This window comes from Urocitellus parryii, chromosome 3 (genome assembly GCF_045843805.1).
Source record: "Urocitellus parryii isolate mUroPar1 chromosome 3, mUroPar1.hap1, whole genome shotgun sequence".
Classification (NCBI taxonomy): domain Eukaryota; kingdom Metazoa; phylum Chordata; class Mammalia; order Rodentia; family Sciuridae; genus Urocitellus; species Urocitellus parryii.
This window is the reverse complement of record NC_135533.1, coordinates 64020988-64046152: the sequence shown is the minus strand read 5'-3', so window position 1 is coordinate 64046152 and position 25165 is coordinate 64020988. Positions and strand designations below refer to the sequence as shown.

Genomic DNA, 25165 nt, shown 5'->3' with positions numbered 1-25165 from the left:
CCTTGACTGATTCCATATATTGATGACCCATGAGTAACGGTGATCTGTATGCTGGTACCTGACACACTGTATTACTACTTTTCATTCTTATGGACAAAACCATATTGGTGACTGTCCTGAGAAAGCATTAACTATTCTGCAGAGACATTTCTCGATTATATCTACTGCTTCTGAGTTATCTGCACAGACTGCCACATTACCACTGAAGGAAATTAAATTGGGCTGTCACAGTTTTCTCTTTGACAAACCATACAGATTGTTGCCTAGTACAGTGCATTGTAAGTGGTTACTTTTATGGCTTGCCCTGGTATGCTATTGGAGTAAATTTGACCAGTATATAATAAACAGGGATGATTTTCCACCTGGAAAAGAAGAAAATGGGTGAACTGCGATTTTAACATAGATACAGCTTTAAAAGATTTGTTTTGTATTTTCATATACATTTCATTTACTCTTCCATTTTCCTCTCTGCTAGTGCACTGAGCATTCTCTGGATCTGTTACCCTATCACTGATATTGATGCATCATCCTCTCCAAATAAAACCAGATCATTCTTGGTATTTCTCTGAAAATTTATATTTAATATTATTCCCTCCACTTTAAAAAATATTTTACTGTTTAAGTCCCATCCATTCCAAAAGGCCAAGACTTCTGTTAGGTCTATTATGTCTTGTCCTTTTCCAAGCTGTAAATAAAGCCATCTTATCTGGGTCCCATTAAAACTCTGTTTATATACTCCTCTAAGTCACCTGGAACATCACATAGATGACCTTTAAAGAGGTTACATTTTCTCTAGAAAATTATATCTTCATATGTAACATCTCCTTATGAATAAATATATGTGAAATTACACTTTGAGAATGAATCCCCATCTCCATTATCTAAAAGTAAAGAGCCTTCATCCAAACTTCCTTCTTAACTGAAAGAACAAACTTAAAAATATAAGATATGTCATGATTTTCATGATGAGCCTTTATTCCAATTGGCTAGTATGGTTTTCTTTATTTATAAAATGAAAAATACATTCCCATATCTCTTTAAGGGCAAAATAGTTTAGAAGCATGTCTCTGATATTGATACCAGCAGTTATTTAGCAAAATACTGAAATAGTTTTTTTTTTAATTTTTAACTGGCACAAATACATAAAAATTATATATATTAATATACATGTAATGTCTCCATATGTATTAATGGGGTACCATGAAATGGTTTCATACTTGTTCAAATCAGGCTTACCATCCATCTTGAGGTGGTTCCTTTATACATCAGTTGCCTAAAGGAACATTGGGGAGTGTTTGAGTTCTTAACAGCACTATGGATAAAACCCAGGGGAGAGAGGAGCTTCAACCCTGAGGCTCCCGAACTACATCCCTGTTCCCCACCTTTTTTTTTTTTTTTTTTACTGAAACAAAGTCAGTTGCTGAGGCAGCTTAGGCTGCCCTTGAATTTGAGATCCTCCTGCCTCAGCCTCACAAACCACCAGGTCCAACTAGAACAATGCATTTTAACATTATTTTTAGTAACTATTTAAATAAATGAATAAATTGAATTTTTCGATATTGTATGTAATTGGATAATTTTGTTTGGAATCTGTGACTTTAAACTATAATTCTGTTGTATTTTAACATTCAAGTTTTTGAAACAGCATAAATATCCCTTTTTCTCATCCTTAGATTGAGCTTAGATTATCTTGACAATAAGACAATTCATTATATTTGCGTGTGCATATATATTTTAAAAAACTTCTTTATGGTAGTGTATCCATATATGCCCTACTAATTTTTATTATTTTCCTGATACATTAGGACAAGCAAAACTTTCTTTCCTTTTCCATATAAGTTGAATGGTTTAAATGGACTCCTCAGAGAAAAATTGTTTAAAATAATTTTGGACAGCAGAACTTAACCTGAAAGTTATTTGCTTGTTATCCCAATTACATCCTTGTATTGTAATCTAGTATTAGCTATTCTTCTAGTCCTCCCATCAAACTCAATTCTGTTATTAGAATTTTCTTTCCTTATTTTAAATATTACATCCAGTAGTTTTATTACAGTATATATATATTTCAAATCAAGGGTAACACCTGTATCTGAAAACAACTTTACTACTAAGCTTTTCAACAGGAAAAATCTTATTAAACACCAAGGTTTTCTAGACCCTTATCCTCTAATTATGACTTCTAGCTACATCATCTGTAATCATGATAAACTTAATTTTATACAACTCTTGATGTTTTCTAAGAAAATTATGTCATTTTGTTTTTATTCCCTGTTTTGGAGTCCTGAATGCTGCTGTTTTATATTATATTGAACTAGTTAGAATTATTAGAATTAAGTAGTAGTTTATAAGATTTATCATCTTGAAAGTCAGTTCGTTTTAAATCATAAGTTGGTGAGAAATTACTTGAAATTCTTTATAATATTTTTCTGTTCTTAAGTAATACCGATCAACCTAAGTACACACATAACCATGCACATTTAAACTTAAATCTGTAATTATTGAATGGTTCTACAGTTTATATTCACTAATACAAATGGGTCCAGCAATGAGCTGTGACCAAAGAGGATCTTAATTATCTGTATAGCTGAAAGTATCCTAGGAACAATAGATAGGGAAATGGGGCATTGTAAAGGAAAGTATTCTTAAGGAGGAGAGGTAAGAGTTAAGCACTGATGATGAAGGAAGCCAGGAAACTTAACAAAGAACTGAAGTTTGTCTGCAGGACTCTTCTCCTCTTTCCACATCCTCCTTCATTGCTTCATTTTCTTCTTTCTCTCAACTAGTCTGTATCACTGATTGACCAACCAATGACTTTTTGGTAAGCACCCACCTCCGCTAGGAAAACTTTAGAACAATGAATTCTGACTGCAGCCCCCAAATTTGGTTTCTTTGGCCTCAACAATGTTTTGAAGCCATTTTAAATACATGCCCAAGTTTATAAATGAATTTCAGACATTCTCTGAACAACACAGAAGATCTCACAATACTGGGTCTCCATTTCTTCATGATAGTAATCTGCTAGAGACAACCTTGACAGATGGGACTTAATCTCTCAGCTCAACACATCACCTCTATTTTTCTCTAATCTCATTTTAAGCTTCACACCTTCTGGCCCTATAGGTTTTGGGTTTATGGTTTCTGTTATAGTCAAAATAGTCCTCCATTTTCATCTCCAGTATAGCTTTCCTGTTATGATCTATATCATATTCTAATGTTTTATCAATGCTAGCAATTTAAATGTAACCACGGACATTATTATCGTAGTCCAAAGATCTGAATAATGGTGAAAAATTTAAGTCCTAAAGAACTTCAGTTTTTGAATCCCTATTTGGACCTGGAAATCAGTTTGTTTCAAATTACATACTACAGGTAATTATGTATTGTACCTATATACAAGGTAGGCTATTACCTCTCTGGCTTAGGAAATTAGAAGGTGAGCAAATGAGCAATTACTGTTCTATTTTTATGTTCTTACGTTCATGTCTACAGAACATAGCTCTAAGTCCTGCACCAAAGATGCAAAGCCAATCCACAGAAGAAAAGTGATTTAAACAAAATGTTCATTTGGTATCCTCCTCACTTTGTTGCATTTTTGTTAGGCATCAAAACCTTTAGTAATGAACCCTTCTAGTCCCTTATACTCAGAATGTGACCCAATCCTTTATCCTAATGCAATTTCTAGATATTTGAGCTTTTGTGGGAATGTACCAGAATGATAAGAAACAGTTTTTATCTATACAGACTCCCATTTTTGAAGTGTCCATGCAATTTTTAAGATACCCTGTATATTCATATGTGCTAATAGATAACAGACTAGTATTAGTTCTCATTTTTATGCTAGTGCCTAGCACATGGTAGCCAGCAATCTCTCTTTTTTTTTTCCGGAGTGGATGCATGGACATGATTGAAAAATATCTTGATTTGCAAAGTGGATAAATTTGACATGTACACTACTTTTTTTTTTTGGAATTCTACAGCTAAGAAATCAAGTATTTGATTTATATTGCTTTGTTTTGCCTTTCAACTTATGAAAATAATTTTCATCATTCCTCATGGTCAATACATGTTTGAGAATATATTTATTTTGAATAATGAATGGTAAGATTTTCACTATAACAAGGTTTGCACATGTTCTAGGAGTTTCCTAATAGGACACTATACTATAGAGGATCCCTCTATAGGAGAAAACTTCTTTGAGGGATTAAAATCTTTTCAGTAATATTCTTGCTTATTCTTTATTTCTTATTTTCATGATTCAAATCCATGGCTCCCAAACCAGTCATGGGTCAGTAAATATTTTCAATCTGGAAAGATAATTAGAAGTTCCAAACACCTGGAATGTTTCTTTAACCTGGGAATTCTTTAGAAAAAATAGATTTGACTAAGCCTGATCTTCAAATGAAAACATAAACAGCAAAACAAAGTTACATTAGGAAAAAATTGTGTGCAGGTATGAACCATAGCAATTTATGTTAATTCATAGTTATTCTCATTAAGAATTATTCAATATAATAAGTAGTCATTTTTATGGTTTCCTGCAGTTCTATTTAGTGAATTCTGAAATGTTGAGAACCTTTAAAAATAGTCACAAGTCAATAGTCACAATTCTTTCATTTCTTCATTCAACAAATATTTGTACCCATTAAATGAGAACCTACAATACTTTTTAAAATAATATTTAAAAATTTAGTTAACTATCTAGAAATTTCATTTCATTATCTCCATTTCTCCATTCCCTTGCAGTAATATCTGTTTTTTGTATCTTTTAATCATTCTACCAGAATCATTTAGTTTTGTATTTACCAGTGGACTTTTTTTTATTTTCCCTATTTCTATTTTTTTTTACTTTGGTTTTGACACATAATATAATTGTACATATTTTTGGGGTGCAGTGTGATGTTTTGATACATGTACATTGTTGTAATAATCACATCAGGGTATTTAGCATATCCGTCTCCTTTGGTAGGAAGGAGAGTTCTTATTTTGGAATGTTTCTATATTCAGTGCTATAACACTTCCATGGTAACAAAACTAAACACCCCCTTATCAAGCCATTTCATAGTCATTAGCATGTAGTACAGGAGAAAATACTAAATTTTAAAATTCCTATAACTAATCTCCCACATGCAAATTAAGGAAAAACAAACAATGCATAATTTTCACCCTATTATTGAACTCCGTTGGACTGAAAATATTATTGTAGAAAAACTTTCAAAATTATGAAACATTTATCTATGTTGCATTTTGGAAAATTATTAATGAAAAAAAATAATTATAAGATCCCTATTCTCAGTTTATTGTTAATTATGACCAGTTGATAGTCAAAGATATGACATGTATATTCTTATAAGTCAATATTTTTAAGGGATTTGGAAAGTGACTTTATCAATACCTAATAGTTTTCTGCAGAGATAAGATTTTTAAAGAAAACAGTATTTAATGGGTGCCTACAGTATTATACAATTTTCTCATTCAGTCCTCAAAACAACTTTATGATTTGATTGTGTCTATTATATAACAGGAAATGAACTGAGGTTGAGCGAGAACAAGTAACATGCTAGATAGCCCCTCTGGACATATGCTTTATGCGTTTTTCTTCAGATTTCTCTGTGAGGAAGAAAAGGCTACAATTTTAAAATCACTGTAACCTGTTTCAGAGACTGACAGCCTTTATTCTTTTCCATTCAAATATCTTAAATTTCAGAAACACACATATCACTTTCAGATAATGTTTCATATTATGGCTGTTGACTGAGGAACCAACTAGTATAGATACATGAGCAGAAAAAATGACACCAGAAAGCAGATGAAAGCCATGGAGGAAATGAATTTAGAAGTGATAAAAGGCAACAAAAGCCCAGGGTCTAGGACAAATGTGGTCTAATTAATTTTCAAGTTCAAAATTCATAGCCTCATGTATTTTCTGTTATTTTTCTACTATCAGTATCATGGTGACTGAGGAGATGGAGAAGAATTCATGTCTTTGGATTTTAATAGAAAGAAAGTAAAAGACAGCTTCTCATAAAGAACAGGCAGCTGGCAGGCAGAAGACCTGAGTAAATCTGCTATGGAATACTTGGGTACTTTGAGAACATCAGTTTAGCAACTCTCATATCTTATGATAGCCAAAAATTATATGATTCTCAACACCTGTGCTTCTTAGTAGGCAAGGATATGGCAAATTAACTAAAAAAAAATTTAAAATACTTGACAACTCACCAACTGTGCATTTTATCTTATTGATTTCAAAAATGGTCCCAGTGAATTTTTCTTTTAGTCAATTCTTTTTGCTTCATGAAGATATTGCTAAGGCACTTAGAAGGAGAAAAAAAATACATAAGAATACTAAAGTGTAAAGAAAATGTGGGACCTAAATAATTAAAATATTGAAAGAGGTAACTGGAAATTAATTCAAATCATTATTTTTTTGGGGGGAGGCATTAGAGAATCTGAGGATTTCATTTCAAAATATTATAGAATTAGAAAAGGAATGACAGCTACTCCAGTGGGAAGAGGAGGAAATGGCAAGATAGGTATAATAGGAAACTTAATATCATAAACAAACATCTTCAGCCAGTGAAACTTGTATTTTAGATGGCTGACACAGATAGTCTGGTAGCAGATTCATTAGGTAATCCCGTGTGGGTTTAGAAGAAAAAATGAGTTTTTTAAGACTTCTCCCAAGAATCAAACTAAGTAGAAGCTTACATAAGCAATGAGTTTGGTGCTGATTTCAAAGTTCTCTCTCATGTTACTGGTGGTGTTATAACAATAAGTAACCAATTTACCAGGAAAAAAAAATGTTTTCCAGTTAACCATATTTGTGACCAATACTTAAAATTACATATGACATTTTTATTTTATTATGCTCTCATAGGTAAAAATATACAAAAAATCAGTTTATTTAAATGTAAATTATGAAGTTTGTTTGGTGTTTGCTTTTGTCATTGATAATAAAGTACTATATTTTGTTTGCTTGATTATAGACAAAAGGTTCTCAAACCATGACACCCTCTGGTACCCAGAAGAAAGTTAAGAGAACTCTGCCAAATCCACCTCCTGAAGAAGCTTCGACAGGAACTCCATCGACCTTCAGCACAATGGGCACTGTGTCCAGGAGAAGGATCTGCAGAACCAACACCATGGCTAGAGCCAAGATTCTCCAGGACATAGACAGAGAGCTTGATCTTGTAGAAAGGGAATCTGCAAAGCTCAGAAAGAAACAAGCAGAACTGGATGAAGAAGAAAAGGAGATTGATGCCAAATTGCGATATCTGGAAATGGGAATTAACAGGAGAAAAGAGGCTTTATTAAAGGAGAGGGAAAAGAGGGAGAGAGCATACCTCCAGGGGGTAGCTGAGGATCGTGATTACATGTCTGACAGTGAAGTCAGCAGCACCAGGCCAACCCGAATTGAAAGTCAGCATGGCATTGAGCGACCAAGAACTGCCCCCCAAACTGAGTTCAGCCAGTTCATACCACCACAGACACAAACAGATTCTCAGCTGGTCCCTCCAACGAGTCCTTACACACAATACCAGTATTCTTCCCCTGCTCTTCCTACCCAAGCACCCACCCCATACACCCAACAATCCCATTTTCAGCAACAAACTCTGTACCATCAGCAAGTTTCACCTTATCAAACTCAACCGACTTTCCAAGCTGTGGCAACAATGTCTTTTACACCCCAAGCTCAACCTACACCAACCCCACAACCATCTTACCAGCTACCATCACAGATGATGGTGATACAACCGAAGCCACGGCAAACCACATTGTATTTAGAACCCAAGATAACTTCAAACTATGAAGTGATTCGAAATCAACCCCTGATGATAGCACCTGTTTCTACTGACAATACATATGCTGTTTCCCATCTTGGTAGTAAGTACAATAGCTTAGACTTGAGAATAGGTTTGGAGGAACGAAGTAGCATGGCAAGCAGTCCAATATCAAGCATATCTGCAGATTCTTTCTATGCAGATATTGACCATCATACTTCACGAAATTATGTCCTAATTGATGACATTGGAGAAATAAGCAAAGGAACAGCAGCATTAAGCAGTGCATTTAGCCTTCATGAAAAGGATCTGTCAAAAACAGATCGTCTCCTTAGAACCACTGAGGCACGTAGGTCTCAAGAAGTGACGGATTTCCTAGCACCTTTACAGAGTTCCTCCAGATTGCATAGTTATGTGAAGGCAGAGGAAGATCCAATGGAGGATCCTTATGAGTTAAAGCTTCTGAAACATCAGATTAAGCAAGAATTCCGCAGAGGAACAGAGAGCTTAGATCACCTTGCTGGTCTTTCACATTATTACCATGCTGATACCAGCTATAGACATTTTCCAAAATCTGAAAAGTATAGCATCGGTAGACTCACACTTGAAAAACAAGCAGCCAAACAATTGCCAGCAGCCATACTTTATCAAAAGCAGTCAAAGCATAAGAAATCACTAATAGACCCTAAAATGTCCAAATTTTCACCCATCCAAGAAAGTAGAGACCTTGAACCTGACTATTCAAGCTATATGACTTCTAGTACTTCTTCTATTGGTGGTATTTCTTCTAGGGCAAGGCTTCTTCAAGATGACATCACTTTTGGCCTCAGAAAAAATATTACAGACCAACAAAAATTTATGGGATCATCACTCGGCTCAGGATTGGGCACATTAGGAAATACCATACGGTCAGCTCTACAGGATGAAGCAGATAAGCCATACAGCAGCGGCAGCAGGTCCAGACCTTCCTCCAGACCTTCATCTGTCTATGGGCTTGATTTATCAATTAAAAGGGATTCTTCCAGCTCGTCACTGAGACTGAAAGCTCAAGAAGCTGAAGCTCTAGATGTTTCCTTTAGTCATGCATCATCCTCTGCCAGAACTAAGCCTACCAGTTTGCCAATTAGCCAGAGTAGAGGAAGGATACCTATTGTGGCCCAGAATTCTGAAGAAGAAAGTCCACTAAGTCCAGTTGGACAACCCATGGGAATGGCTAGAGCTGCAGCTGGACCCCTGCCACCAATATCTGCAGACACCAGGGACCAGTTTGGATCAAGTCACTCATTGCCTGAGGTTCAGCAACACATGAGAGAAGAATCACGAACTCGGGGCTATGACCGTGACATAGCATTCATCATGGATGACTTCCAACATGCCATGTCAGACAGTGAAGGTAAATTGGGCCTCAGACTACCCTGTTACTATCAAAACTCAAACTCTTATTTTTCTGCATGTTTAATTTTCCTTCTCCAAGGATGTATTCTACCTTTCTTGGTGTGTGTTATGCATGTTTACTTCAATTTTATTTCTTGTACTTGGAAAATTTATCTTGTGTATAGATTTTGTGGCATGCTTTTATTTTTAATTTATTCTTTTATTCTGTTTCTTGATTGCTTAATTTGTTTTGTGTCTGCTTTTCTAAAACCATTATCAAATAATTCTGTTAATAAAATATGGTCATCCTTTAAATACACAGCTGGAAAGTTTTTCATTTTGTCAAATACATTTTTAAATTTTTTGATCAATTTCTTTCAGTTTATGACATTATTAAGGGTTAGAGCCATTTAGCACTATTTTGCTAGACTCTGTAATAGAGAATTATTTCATCATTTTTATGACATGATTGTTTACCAGTTTAGAGAATGTGCTCTTTTTAAGAAGTTTTCAATCAGCCTCTGATGTCAGTATAATGTAATTCTCACTAAATGAATGATTTCCTTTTTATCTCTCTCATGAATAGTATTACTGACAGATTTGCACATTTTGCACTACATACTAGAAAGCTTAGCACTAAATACATATTGAAAATAAATAAACTCACCAGTATCTATGAAGCATTTTTTAGATTTCAAATTGAAAAAATTGTAAACTGCTTGTCAGATGTTAGCTATTTGGAGTTCAGTCCTTCCTGTTTCATGCATCGGCTTTACTTTTGGTTATCATTTTATATTTTCAGCCCTAAATTGTTTCAGTAGTTTTTCATATTGAACAACTGCTTTAAGACAAGCACATACTTAAATAAAAACCAGTTTAAAATGGGTTTTTATTTACTTAATTATACAGAAGCATGAGGATTTTAGAAAATTATCTACTGCACTTCTTGTTTTAGACATGAAGGAAAAGTACAGGGATGTGAAGAGCCTTGCCCCTTCCAAGAGATCAACTCTTAGTTGACTCTTAGGTTTACATAAGAATGTAGCTTCTGTCAACCAAAAGTATTATTGCTTCATTTCTTTGGAGACGCCAAAGACTAACCTAACTTGTAAATCTCTCCTTTCAAGGCTTTTTCCCGAGGACTTGCAAAGAAAATGTGTTTTATGAAAAGGAATTTCATTCTATTTCCATATCTAGACACAACCATGATTTATTTTATTTATCTATCTATCTGGGTACCAGGATTAAACCCAGGGACACTTACTTAATCACTGAGCCTCGTTCTCACAACTTTTTTATATTTGATTTTGAAACAGGGTCTCGCCAAGTTGCTTAGGGCCTCACTAAATTCCTAAGGCTTAAACAGGATTATGATTTTAAAAACTAAGTTCTACAGTTCTTATAGGACTTATCACTGGATTGAAGGCAGACACAATGCTTTTGTTTGTAAAATTCCAGTAGTCCAATCACCTTCTGCTGTTTTTTACTCCAGGATGTTGACTTGACCATTGTTATTGATAGCCATTTAAATAAAATGCTCCATTTGTGTATGTTTTAAAATTTAGCCAGTTGTTTGAATGAATCTATGTATCTTAGCAATAACTGTGATATTAGTGGAAACAATTTTTATCACTTTTTTCAAATACACATTTATTTCTCACTAATTTTTTCCAATCATGGGGCAGGATATAAAAGTATTTATGGGTATCACAGTATGTGGCATTTATTTATATACAGCCATGTGAAAATGAGCATTTATTTCTCATTTATGTATATTTGATGTATGCTCAGTCATCAAAGGATGAAAAAAAGTGATTTGATAAAGTAGATGATCACATATTATGCAGCCTATATTATTCTGCAGTGTCTAAAAAGAATACCAAAGAAGAAAGTAGTTTAAATGACATTTAAAAACTAAAATGCATTTAAAATTAGGCAGTCAAAAAATTCATAAAGATTGTTAATACAATATTAAAAGACAAGTATAACAAACTGAATTATATATGCAACATTTGAATCATAGTGAGTATATAAAATATGTGCAGGGCTTGGACTGTGGCTCAGTGGTAGAGCATGTGTCTTGCCCATGTGAGTTACTGGGTTTAATCCTCAGTACCACATAAAAATAATAAATAAATAAAGATCTTTAAAAAATATGTAAAATCTACATATTTGTTTTTGTCACATGAATATTTTGCTTTTCTCTGGTGAGCAACGATCTACTTTTATTTTGAAGTTTTGAAATCTTGGATTCCTTGGGTATTTAAGGAAAAAATAAAAATTATTTTTCCTAGTCACGCAATTCCTGAAATGTATGAACTCAAAATATTAGGCATTTTTTAAACAACCTTTTATCAAGTATAATCCTATGTCTGTTTCTGAATATTACTAACATATATTTAAACAGTATAACATACAACGGGTTGTTTAGCATTATGTTGACAAAACAAATTTATTGCTTTCAAATTGTGTTACATGTTTTCTTTGAATTTAATTAAACTCTGTTATAAACTATGTTTTTCAGATGTATTCTGTAAGACTCTAGTTCTGTGAAATATTACACATGATATAAAAAATCTAACTAGACATAATTTATTTTACTTGATATTATGGTCATTGGCTTGACGCTAAGTTAGAAACAATCAAATCATATTCCTCTCTGCTACCACAGATCTTTTGTTGAAAACACATTTTACTTTGTCCCATGTTCACCCCAAATATCAATGTGTATAGGTTTTTTTTAATATTTGATATCAAGGAGAATTAAATTATTCATGGAACTGTTCTTATGGCCAATACTGGACCCTAAACTTGCTTATTTGTATTTTACACATAAGAATTCAGGAAAATATTATCAAGTTTTTAAAAAGACTATAAATTTCCAGAAATTTTTTTTAAATTAATTTGGAACATGATACTATTTTTATAAGTTATTTTGTAAATACGACTCTACCATGACATGTCAGACGATTGTAATTATAAGCAATTGACATTTATGTACAACTAAGTATAAATGATGAACATAGAATCTAATACAAAAGTCAATTTATTCAGTCACATATGGGTTACTATATATATATATATAATATATAACAAAAAATCAAAGTATGCAGTCAGTATTGAAAATGAAATGGCAATCACAAAATTATAGATTGAAGTGAAATCATATATTATTTAAGATATTTACTTATTGAAAACAATATGTATTATTTTATTTTCACGAGAAATCTATAATAAAAGCACATCAGATAAAAATAGAATCAGTGTGGTTGAGGATAATCCAGTGTTTTCAAAGACTGATTATTAAAGCTTTGTGTTTTATTTACTTTTCAAATGTTTCTTATACTAAATATCCTTTTATAAATTTAGTCCTTTGGTTTCAAATCAAAACTATGGTATACCATAATAACTGAGTAGATTGTGAAGAATAATCTTTTGTATCTAGTAATGAAACTCAGGGATAAATTTTTATTTTAAAATCTGTCATATTCAGAATATTTAGCTTCTTTCTGTAGTTGATGACTAATTATCTATTCATTGTTCCACAAATATCAATTGAATATTATGTCATGAATGAGGAATATTTTCAGTGTTAAGGAAAAATTTTTTAAAAACCAAAGAAGATCTGAACCTTGCCTTCAAGCAGCTTATACTCTAATAGGTGAGATCAGTTAAATACATATGCAACCTCAAGCAAGGTACGTACTGTTGTATTTCCTAAAATCCAAGGCTGACTGAACCACTGCACATCATATTTCAGTCCATGTTTACTTGGAAAATGCTGTGGTTAAGTAGCAGCGCTGGATAGGATCACAGGAGTTTTGAGGTGTGTAATGGTACATACATTGGAAATGGCCTGAGAAGGATCTTGGGAGCAAGTTTTAGAAAGAAGATTCTCAGGAATGTAGTCAGAAAAAAGAATCTATAATGAGAGAGGTAAACTCAATAGTGTGCTTCATAGAAGCTGCTGTTTTAAGAAAGTATAGGTTAACAGTATCATCCACAAATACTTCAGGATGAACATTTGAGAAGAATTACTCCATTTACTGTTTAGGAAGCAACAGTGTATTTCCCAAAAGACTATGAATAGGGACACTTTTTAGAAAGAATGTAACTAGTCCATAATAGGACAGATTCTATATATTGGGTATATAGTCACTTTATAATAGCCTTAAGAAACCTTGGAAGTACCAGTGGCATGAAATGAAAATTATAAGTAACAGTTGTGTATTTTAAGTATGTTTGCATTTTCAAAAAAGTATTTTATGTTGTAAAGTTTTGTCACAGTATAAATTTTAAAAGTCAGTTAATTCTTGATCTAATTTTGGAATCAGTGCTTTTTTCAGAGAGTAGTATTTTATTTGTATTTAAAATTTCTAGTAGATACATTTTTAATATTAAGCTGCCAATTGCTGTGGCACACATGTTCCTAGCAATAACATTTGGGATCTTCTTAGAAATAAATGTTTTTGGTTATTTGTGAATGTCATAGAAATGTCATATTAAAAAAACACCAATTTTAAAACCAGAAGCTTCATTTTGCTATTGGGTTTATATAAATGTGGGAGAACAACAGAAATTTTGACATTCAAGGCAAACATTTGCTTTTGATTTTTAATGGTGCGTGATGGGTTGTAAGGAGAGGTGAAGAAGTGGGCACTGAAGGACTGAGGTTAAATATAAAATGTTCATTTGTATATTCCATCACTATCTAAATTCCATTTTGTTCTGATTTAAAATTTGATTTTGTTTTATTTTGTTCTGAGATGTTGAAAATCCATGTGCATCATTTTTTCTATGTTATTTTCTGGTATAAATTTTAACATAATTTTATCTTTGGTGTAATATTGAAAGTAGTTTTTCTGATCCCATTGGGCGTTGTGTTTGAAATGCATGTATGATTAACAAGCCTAGTGCATGTTAGTACTGCAGAGCAGCTGCCGCCCTCTATCATCTTTTTAGTTGTGGTTGCAATGTATGATGTTTCCTTGGTCTCCAAAGCCTATCACTTGCGACGTGAGGAAACGGATTGGTTTGATAAACCCAGGGAGTCTCGTTTGGAAAACGGACATGGTATGGACCGAAAATTGCCAGAAAGATTGGTCCACTCTAGACCTCTCAGTCAACACCAAGAACAAGTAAGTGCTATATTTAGTAATCTCTTTCAGAATTTACCACCAACAAAAAAAGACTCAATTCTACCCTAGAGTAGTCTCAAAATTATCCTAAATGTTTTTCAATCAAGTTCACAAATTTTTTTTCAGTAACTTAAGTGTGTGTCCCACTTCATCAGTTCTGACTCATTGACATTGGATCATAGCTATTTAAATGAAGATTTCTCCAAAAGATAATCATTAAATTTGTATAAGACATACACCACTGGTATACAAGGAGAATAATGGACCTCCTAAAGAGCTCATAAGAATTATACTTTTCTTAGCTTATTTTTATTTTTACAATTTCCCTGTTTGTTACATTTCAACTCTTATGAACAAAATCTAGATAGGAACCTTAATGTTCTAATGTGTTTTAAAAATCTGAAATTTACTTCCTTAATCTGCAATTACTTAAATAATAAATACAACAGTTGAAAATAAAACTCTTAAATATCTTTCATTGTAAGAATTGCTATTTAATAGCATACTCATTATATCCTAAATGTCTAATTTGTTTCTCTAAACGTTAACATTTTCCACAAACCTAGGTCAAACCAATGAAAACACAAGTACTTTAAGAAAATTATAATAAGCTCAACTGTGTAAACTGAAGAACTAAAACATAAACTTTTATACATTTAACACCCAACCCTACTATTCCCACAATATCCAGAACAGTGTTCTCCATTAATTTTCCATCTAACATTATTTGAGAATACATTTAAGAAATATGTGTTCACCCTCAAAAATTTCTGAAATTTTATTCTAATGTAAATAGATGAAACATGGCATCTCTAATGACATTTTTATTTATAATTTTCTATTATTAACATACATGAATTGATACATTAGATTTATGGAGGATATGTATATTATATATTATATTTATGGAGGATATTATAATGTATATTATAATTTTAAATGATATAAACTTTTAGAATAATATAATGACAGAATTAAGTAAAGAGAATTGAGAACATTGAGATGTATTTAATAAATTTCTTGTTATGATTGATAAAGCAGAAAATGTTTCTCATTAGGTGAATATAATAGACTAATGAGTATTTTCTTACTGTTACTAATAGTTTACCTTTTTCACATTTTTACTTTGATATACATTTTACAAACTAAAAAAAAGAAAAAAATATATGCATAGTCATGTAAAGTGCAAATATATAAAGTTATAAATAGTTATAGATTTAACATTCATACAACCCCACACAGGCCAAGAAATGGAACACTGCCCATCCCCCAATCCCTGGGTGCCTCTTCTGGATCATTACCTCACTCAATAACAAATATGCCTCACTCAAATAACAAATATGTTGATTTTGGAGGGCAAAATTTCTCTGCAATTCTTTATAATTTTTAATAAATAGATACCAAACAGAAGATAACATATGCTTAACTACATAGCAGTCCAAAGTTTATAATATAAAGCACAAAATTCACACTTTTTATGTGTTAATATTTATCCTCAAGTACTGTCTCTATTGCATCATAACTATATTTTCACCTGGAGAATAGCAAAATAATATTTTCATTTTATTCACTTCTATGCATCTCTAGTCATAAAAAGGTAATAATGAGCTCTTGGAACCAATAAAGTCAGATGCTTTTATTTGAAAACATAAGCATAACAAGAATTTGTGTTCATTAAGTGCTGTGGAGGCAAAAAGAATTTTAAAAACTAAGTAATGCAAGCAGTAGCTTATCTGCTTTAAAAGTATTTTAAATAAAACATACATTAGAGGGATAGAAGAATAGTTCTGAAGATGTTTATTAGTTATATTCACTTCAAAAGTAATCAAATCCACAAACTTGTATTTGTTACCTTTCAATATGTATTTTTCAGTTTGTTACCTTTCAATATGTATTTTTGTTTAACCTCTGCTATATTAAATAGGTCTCCAACTCTGGCTTTGTGAACTGAACATATCACATAACCTCTTTTATTTTTAAAATTTTCCTTAGTTACTTAATCTATAAATATGACTAATACCCATTACAGAGCCATGCGAAGGTCAACACATGATTACTATTACAAAACACCTCCACTCTGCATTCATGCCCACATCCTCTGCAGTTCCCATGCAGCTGCTGCATTGAGGCACATGAAGTTCCTCTGAAGGAGCCACTTGTCTCTTATGCTGGCCTTTGAATGTTCTGCTGTTTCCTTTGCCTGGAATCTTCTCCTCCTCTTTCTCTTGGCTAATCCTGCTCATCACTATGCATATGCTCCCTCTTGCATGAAGACTTCTCTGATACTACTACCATCATCACCCTTCGAATCTGGGAAAAGTGTTCTTGGTTTGTGTTCTAGTACTACCCCATGTATTATGCCCTGGACTATGAGCATATAGAGCAAGCTCTATTCCATCCACATGGTGTATCATTATGTAATGCTATGAAGCCAGTAAGACACACTGCTCCCTGCAACAAGCTAGTGTAGTGTTCAGGTGAAAGAATGGATGAATATTGTATGTGAACACAAACTTGTTATTTCATAAACATGCGAGCTCATTACATGAAAATAATTTCTTTTGAAATATTTGTAGTTAGGGAATAAAAACAATCCTTTTGAGGGGTGGTATGCAAGTGATAGTTCTGTACGTGAAGAATTTACAATACACAATAGGGATAGATACCAGATCCTTAGGGCAAGATATGGGACAATACATAACCTCAGTTCCATCCCCTGGCATTTCTTCTACTCTTATGCCGCACCTCCCCACCTTTGACTCTATTCACTAGAGGATTCTCTCAACGTTCATATGCAATGATAAGAAAAAAGCTGAATCACATCTAGTGCATAGGTGGGAAAAGGTGCCTCTGCTTTTATAGATTCTTGGTCATTTTGAGCATAATTATGGAAGTTTAAAGTTTTTGATTTATTAAAGGATATAATTTTAAATTGCATTTTTAATATCTATTTTACTTTTAATATTAAGTATTCTAATAATTTTACAACTGGGAATTATCATGGCACATTAAAGACACATGAGTTTTCAAAGGAATCTTTCTTCATATAATACATTTCTTCAGGTCTAAATTCTGTTTAATATTTGGAATTATATTCCCACATCCTCTTAAACACATTCTAAAATAGCACAAAATTTCCATATTTATTAAACTTTCTTTCATTTTTCAATGAGTCAAATATTTTTTAAGACAATAGGAAGAGTCTATACTACAAAAATGCATAATATTGTTTTGTATTAATAAATCATTCCCATTTCTATTTCTCAGTATTTCACAAGTCTCTTTTGAAAGCAAAATTCTGTAAAATATAAAGCCAAGTTTCTATTCACTAATTTACTTTTGTTTGAGAAGTATCGTTTCACCAGGTAGAAACAACCATAATAGTCTATAGCATTGTTATGTTCAAGTCTCAATAATAAGAATTGAAATGACAGACTTGCAATAATAGCTTGAATTGTTACTCCTTTTCAGAAGCTTCTATAATAAATGAGAAATAACACTATCAATAACACAACCTTTGAATACAAAGGAAATTTAGAATTTATTAGAATGAGCAAAGACTTCACTTATTTAAGTAAAATTTGTCTTGGTATACATCAAGATTTCTAGATGTGCTTAACAGAAATACAATTCAACAATAAAATCAAGCAACTTAAACATAAAGCAATCCTAACTATAATGATAGAATGGGGAGAATTTCCTCTGTTTTTTCTCTATTTGCACTACTAAATTGCTGAAAAAATATTTTAAAATGCTTTTGCATTTCTAGCCTGTCCATAACAAAATCAGAATTTGAAAATTTTGCATTTACATCTTCTGTTGTCATCAATAATAACTACATCTGGCTGTCATAAAAGACACCTTCTAGGACCTCTTATTACATGCACTCATGAATTTCCCAAATAAGACAAATCACTTTGCAAGAATAATTAGTTATAAATGTTCATTATGAACTCAGAAAGAAAATATAATCATTATATACAGTGGGTATGCAATGCTTAAATTATCATTTGACAATCTTCCAATAATGCATTTTCATTGATTTAAACAATGTGCTTTTAAATGAAAAAGTCTAAAGTCTGTATACTATACTTTGTGTCTTTGACATTGAGTTTCACCTTGTCACATGTATGTCTTAGATTATACAGATGAATGGGAAGACCATGCACTACATCTTTCCTCATGCAAGAATAAAAATAACAAGAGACTCTAAGGATCACACAGTTTCAGGTAAAGTAAATCAAATAATCTAGTCTCTTTTATTTTAATGTCAGTTTAACATGTATTTGTATTTCATTTTAAAAGACTCATTATATTTTATGAAACCACTTTTCATATCAAAGTTGTTTTCTAGAAAGTGTCCAAAAATAAGCAGGCTGAAAATAAAAGACATCATTGAAATGGTCCTAAATGTGAGAAGTCACTAAGTTGTACATGATTAGATCATTCTTATCACTAACTATATTTCTTACACGTACAAGGTATGACAGTGTTCCATAACTATTGCTCTATTAAGGAATGCTGTCACCGGCTTTAGGAATATAAAACATTCTTATACAGAAAGTAAAGAACTATCTTAAGTTCTTCTAAATGAATATTTTACCCTATATTACTCAATGAAAACACTATCAATTATGCTGTTTTCATTCATTCTTGTCTTTTTATAAACTGAAGATGAAAATTGAATATTTTTTATTTGTTCTTTATAAATATTCATGACAGAAGACTATGATAATGGAATATTAACTTCTTATTTCAAAATAATTTTAGACTTTGGAGAATAGTACAGACCGTTCTTTTGCTCAATCTTTGTTCAATTTCCTAATGTAACATCTATACAACTATATCCCCAAATTAACATGATATGATAGTTTTAAGATATCTATAATACTTATACAAATTTTGAGTTTCCCCACTAATCCATTACCCCCACTCCTCCCAATTCAGGATCTAATACAGGATCTGTCACTAGATATAATTTTCATGACTCCTGCATAACCTCCAACCTGAGAGTTCCTCAGTCTTCCTTTGTCTTTCATGAACGTGAAATTTATGAATGATAATAGAATTTCTATATTACAAATAAATATTGTTTAAGTTAGTGAGATGAAGCATTTTTCAAAGGTAATGAAATTTCAAAAACTGAATATTTTCCACCTTCTCATTCAAGTACTATACATTTTTTGTTTTGTGAACGCTGTATATCAACAGAAAATATTCATATATGAGTATTAATGTGTGAATATATGTATAGGCAGTAGATGGAACATGGCATATAGTAACATGATTTGGTTTTGGGGGGATTTATAAAGCAGTATACAACAAAGAAAACAAAGAGGGTTTAGTCTAAAATCTGACTATGGAATATGTAAATATGGAAAAGATTTTTCTTTGAGCAATTTTCATCTATTATCACAGAGAATGAATCAATTAGGACTCTAATATTATTGTTTTCCTTTAAGACTATGTCATTTTTCATCTGCCAGAGACAGATAATTCAAATTATTATATTGTTCCTCAGACTGTATTTTAAGCACTAATAAAAATTCCATGGGTAGAACTTTAAAATCCAGGGACTCTTTTGTAGAAGTTATTACAGAATATGATTTCATTCCTCCAGCTCATAAAGCTAAACACATAATACTCTCCAGCAATGCCAAAATTATTTATGCAGGATTCATAATAGAAATCTTCAAATCATTTTTCCTATATCATCAATAGTCTATTACAGTGTATCTGTTTTCTACCAGTATTGTTATTTTAACTATCCCCTCAGCCTTATTATTCATTTCCGGCAATTTATTTTTAATTTGTTCTTTTACTTCAAATAGAAAAAAGTTTTAAAATATAATAGCAAAAATAAGTGCTATTGATTTGTTGTTATATTCTACCCTCAAGACTAAATTCAATTTCCTCTATTTTACAGAATGAGGAAAGAGGATTATTATTTTGAATAAAATTTTTCTAGCAATGTATTATATAATCTCTCTACCTGCCCCCTTTTTCTTTTGCTATCTACCCAAAATAATAGTACAACATTTTCCTCATTCTGTTTCCCTTTACTGACTGCTGCTGAATATATTACCTATATATGTATAGGAAATATCATCCTTTGCTAAATTAAATGTTTGAAACAATCTGTAATATTTTTAAATAAGTCTTTAAATTTTATGTTGTTTTAAATGCAGGTATAAGCAAAATTAAAGTTATAAAAGGCAGTCTTTGGCAGAGAATGTCTATGAGCAGGTAAACCCTGAAATAGAATATCTATGCTCCTGGTGATATATTCTGATATTTTCTGCTCAAGCAAAAGCCTAATAGGATTGAATAAACATGTGTTGATATTAATGACTTCTTAATGGTTTTTATCCATGATTGCCATTTTGTGTAAATGTTTCTATTGGGCATATCTTTTTAAATTAACAAAATTGGGTATATTTAACATGTACATCATGATGTCTTGAAGTATGTATACATTGTGTAGTAACTAAATATAGCTAATTAACTTATTATTACCTCACATAATCATCACATTTGTGGAGAAAACAGTGCCTCCACTTTCTGAGCATTTTTCAAAAGCACAATATATTGTTATTAGTTATAATTACCATTTTTATAAATGCATGATAAAATATTTATAGATAAAATGGTATAATTTCTGGGATTGGTTTCAAAATAAACTAAGTCTAGAAATGGTGTAGAGATAGATAAAACCAAATTGACAGTGCTTGCATGATTTTTGGAGCTGGAAGATTAACCGCATTTGGGTGTTATTATAGTCTTATAATTTTATATGAATGATATTATCCATAGTAAATTTTTAAAATTCCTATTTCTCATGTTTAAAGATAGACAGCAGTGTCTAATAGCTTTATCAGTACTGAAAAAGCTGGCCAAACCAATAGTTTAACTGTCTTTGAAAAACAAGATAAGAGTAAGCCAGGAAAAAGCAAAAAGTAGAATGTAGTACATACCTGCACTCCCAGCAGAGAAGAAAAAAATCTTCATTTTGGTTGCATAAACCCATTGAAAGTAGAGATACTGTGTACCTTTTTAAATATTTTATCAGACAAATCTTCCTGAATGTAGCATAAAAAATTTATTTAAAAATAATGTAAAATAAGCTCAATTAGTGAATTAAATAAGTATTTTTATGTATTAAAACAAAAATAATTTCAAAATAAGAAACATGAATAAAGTGTGATTTTAACATATCCATTGTAGAATTTTCAAAATATGACAGTTGAACCCTCATGATTCTCATGATACCTTGAGGGAGTCCTCAGATCAAAATTGGATTCATAGACATATTAAGGCAACATTTGCCCTTATCTCTCATCCTTCTGTGAATACACAAAAGACTTTTCCAGAGGCTACACACTATGTGACATCATAAGAGATTGTATACAGAATCAGATCTGAACTCAACTCTCTTCCATTAAGCCAAAGTTAAGCAAATTTGAAAAATGTAAACCAACATCACCCTTCTCATAAGTTCTTGTTTATAAAATAGTTATTTTTTCATAAAAATATGTGACTTATTTTAACATGAAATGTACTTGCATTATTTGAAATGCAGTAATAAATATTTTAATTTAATTCTCCATTTTAATTTATTCTACAGGAAATGTACATAGAGCCATACAATTTAAATCTCTTTGAGGTCCCTAGTGATACTAGAAGGTGAATAGTACCTGACCCCAAAAGCTTGAGAGCCACCTCTGTAAAGATGTTTGCAGAGGTTAAAAACAAACAAAAACATATATATATACTTTATTTCTCTTCATTAAAATATCTTATACAACTCAAACTCTATTTTGTAAATATTTTTGTAACTCATATTCCATACATTTTTTAAATGTTTATTTATCAGTACTTGTCCATTTAATAACCATAGTACAACTTAAATCAATTTGGATGCTATGTGAATAGAAGGAATAAACTAGTCCTCAATTTACTGATGATGTAGTAGAAGGACTTGATATGTAAGTAATTATTATAATGAAATTGTAGAAGGAACTGAAACAAAACCTAAGGAACTTATACCCACACCTATATATAAATAAGGGTATACACATATACTATCCATGTGCATCATAATTTGTAATTGTGTAATATACTCAGAGAAATATATAAAATAACCTCCTACTAAATGATCTTTAATGTTTAGAAAATAGATCCTTTAACTTTTATCATGTAAACTGTAAAGATACAGTTGATAGGTATTTTTCAAAATTTGTACAATAGTTTTTGAAGTCTTTACTCAACTAAGCACAAGGCAACAGAGTGAAGAAAGTAGGTAATGACTTTTGGAATCATAAAGACCCATATTGGAATTCAGTTCTCACATTTATTTAAATCTTGAGAATAAGTTTTTTCACCTATAATATCCGATGAGCTCCATGTATTTCACATAATCACAAGTGAACCTAACACAAAATTTTGTACTTACTACACACCCACCGAATATTAGTTCCCTTTATTCAGAAAGAAATGATCAGAAAAAGAATAAAATGCAATGCTCAAGAAATGAGACTCTCTTTTTTAAATTTAGAATTCAGTCTTATGGCTCCAGAAACACAGCTGTTTGAAACAAGCCAAAGAAATTCTTGTGATTTTAAATAAAGCCATTTGCTATGTATGTTCCATAATAGACTGGCTACATCTGCAAGGCTGGGAAGACTACTTAGCAATTTTAATAGTGAGGAACATTAAAAATATCTAGCTTCAGGATATAGCAGTATCTTCTTAGGAAATAGTGGCTCTTTTTTATTCTTCGTGAGTCTTTATTAATGATAGAAAATTTATAATAAATTTCATTGGATCTTAGTAGCAATACCAAATGTGAATAGTTCCTTTTTATAACAGCTGTATTGATAAAAACTTTGTTATAAATAACCATTGTTAATGTTCAAGTACATAATTTTAGTAAATTTACAGTTATCGAATCTTCATCACAATTTTTAGTTGCACCCAGAAACTCTGTTCTGTATTTTTAAAAAGAGTTTCTGAAGAATTAGTAGTATCTGTTCTTTGAGAATTTGATAGAACCCCACAAAAAGAAGTCATATAGCCTGAGCTTTTCTTTGTGGTGAGACTTTTCATTACTAATTCAGTGTGTTTCCATATAAGTCTAGAATTTATATTTCTTCTTTATTCAATTTTGGTAATTTGGGTGTCTCTAAAAATGTGTCCATTTCACCTAAGTTTTAGTGTATTCATACTATTTTTTTACAGTTCATTTCTTTTTGCTTGGGTCCATGATGATGTTCCCTTCTTCAATCTTAATTTGGATTATTTGCATCTTTTCAGTTTTTTTCCTAGATGTGTCTACCTGAAGATTGATACATTGTACCAGTTTTTTTTAAAGAACCAACTTTTGTTTTCATTGATCTTTCTCTGCTGTTTTCTGTATACTATCCAATTTCTTATCTAAAGATCATTTGTTTTGTTCCTTCTACTTATTTTATGTTTATTTAGCTCTTCTTGTTTCTTAAGTGGAAAGTTAGATTGTTGTCTTGAGACTTCCTCCATTGTTGATATAATTTATAGCTCTTTCTTTTCCTCTTAGCACTGCTTTGCTGTATTCCATGCGTTTTATTTTCATTCTAATTCAGCTCGAAGCATTTTTAATCTCCTTCCTTTTCTTACTCAGTTTTTATTTAGAAACATTTTAATTCCCAAATGTCCAGGGATTTCTCCTGTTATTTGCTGTTATTGACCTTTATTTCTGTTATGGCTACAGAATCTACTGTGTATGATTTCAGTCATTTCAAATTTTACTAAGACGTGTTTTATAATGTAGAATACTATATCAGAGAATGTTCCAGTGCTTTTCATTTCTTTCTGTCAGTTTGAGTTACCATCTAGGGACATTTCCTTTTAACCTGCTAGCTACATCTCTGACTTTATTAGAGAATGTCTTGAATTCATCTTCACTTCCAGTTAGTTTTCCGGGATATGAAATTCCTGACCAACAGTCAGTTCCTCTTAGTATTTCAAAAGTGGCATTTTCCTGCTTCCTGGCTCCTTTTGTTCCCAATGAGAAGCTAACCAGGCCTGAATTCGGTCAGAAGTGTTATGCTCCTTTCAAGATTGTCTCCTTTTCTCAGCTTAGATATGATTGTGATGTACCTAGGTGCGGATCTCTCTTTGTTCATTGCAGTTAGGATTGATTATGTTTCTTAGAGCAGCACATGAAAGCTTTTTCTTCAAATTGGAGAAGTTTTACAGTGTTGTTTATTGAAATATATTTTTGTTGTACTTCTTTTCACTCATCTAATTCTGTGATTCCCATTTCACATGATTATTCACTTGATGGCTCTCAGATGTCTGAGACTCTGTTCATCTTTCTTTCATCTTTATTTCTATTCATCAGGTTAGGTCATTTTCTTTGGTCTGTCTTCAAATCTGCATAGTCTTCTGTCTGCCACTTCAAGTATACTATTGAAAATACTAGTAATTTATTATTTCATTTGATTTTATGACATCTCTTGCCTTCTTTTGTGTAATTTTTGGTCCTTGTTGAATTTTTTACTTTTAAATCATTGTCTTTATACTTTATTTCTTTTAGCACAATTTTTAATCCTTTGAACATATTTACGATAGGGTCTTTGTTTATTACACAAAACATTCGGGGGCACTGAGAGATTGTTTCATTTGATTGTTCTTTTTCTCCTGAATATGGATCATACTTTCCTGTTTATTTGCATGTATCATATATTTTTGTTGAAAATCAGATGTTTTGCATAATATATGAATCTATCACTGGATGCATATTTTCTCACTAAGGAGGATTCTCTCCTCTGGTATGGGTAATCTGAGATGTCTACTCAGCATTTGTTTTATTAGTATTATTATTACTATTTTTAT

At 31.7% G+C, this 25165-nt stretch overlaps 1 protein-coding gene across 1 annotated transcript in view; it reads left to right on the top strand.

The window, feature by feature from the left end:
* Pclo (piccolo presynaptic cytomatrix protein) overlaps window positions 1–25165 on the top strand; it is a 200674-nt gene that overhangs the window by 41351 nt on the left and 134158 nt on the right. The window contains exons 5-7 of the mRNA XM_077796431.1: window positions 6987–9174; window positions 14157–14293; window positions 18433–18523. Of these exons, the coding sequence (XP_077652557.1) occupies window positions 6987–9174; window positions 14157–14293; window positions 18433–18523 (2416 nt within the window). The remainder of the gene's footprint in view (window positions 1–6986; window positions 9175–14156; window positions 14294–18432; window positions 18524–25165) is intronic.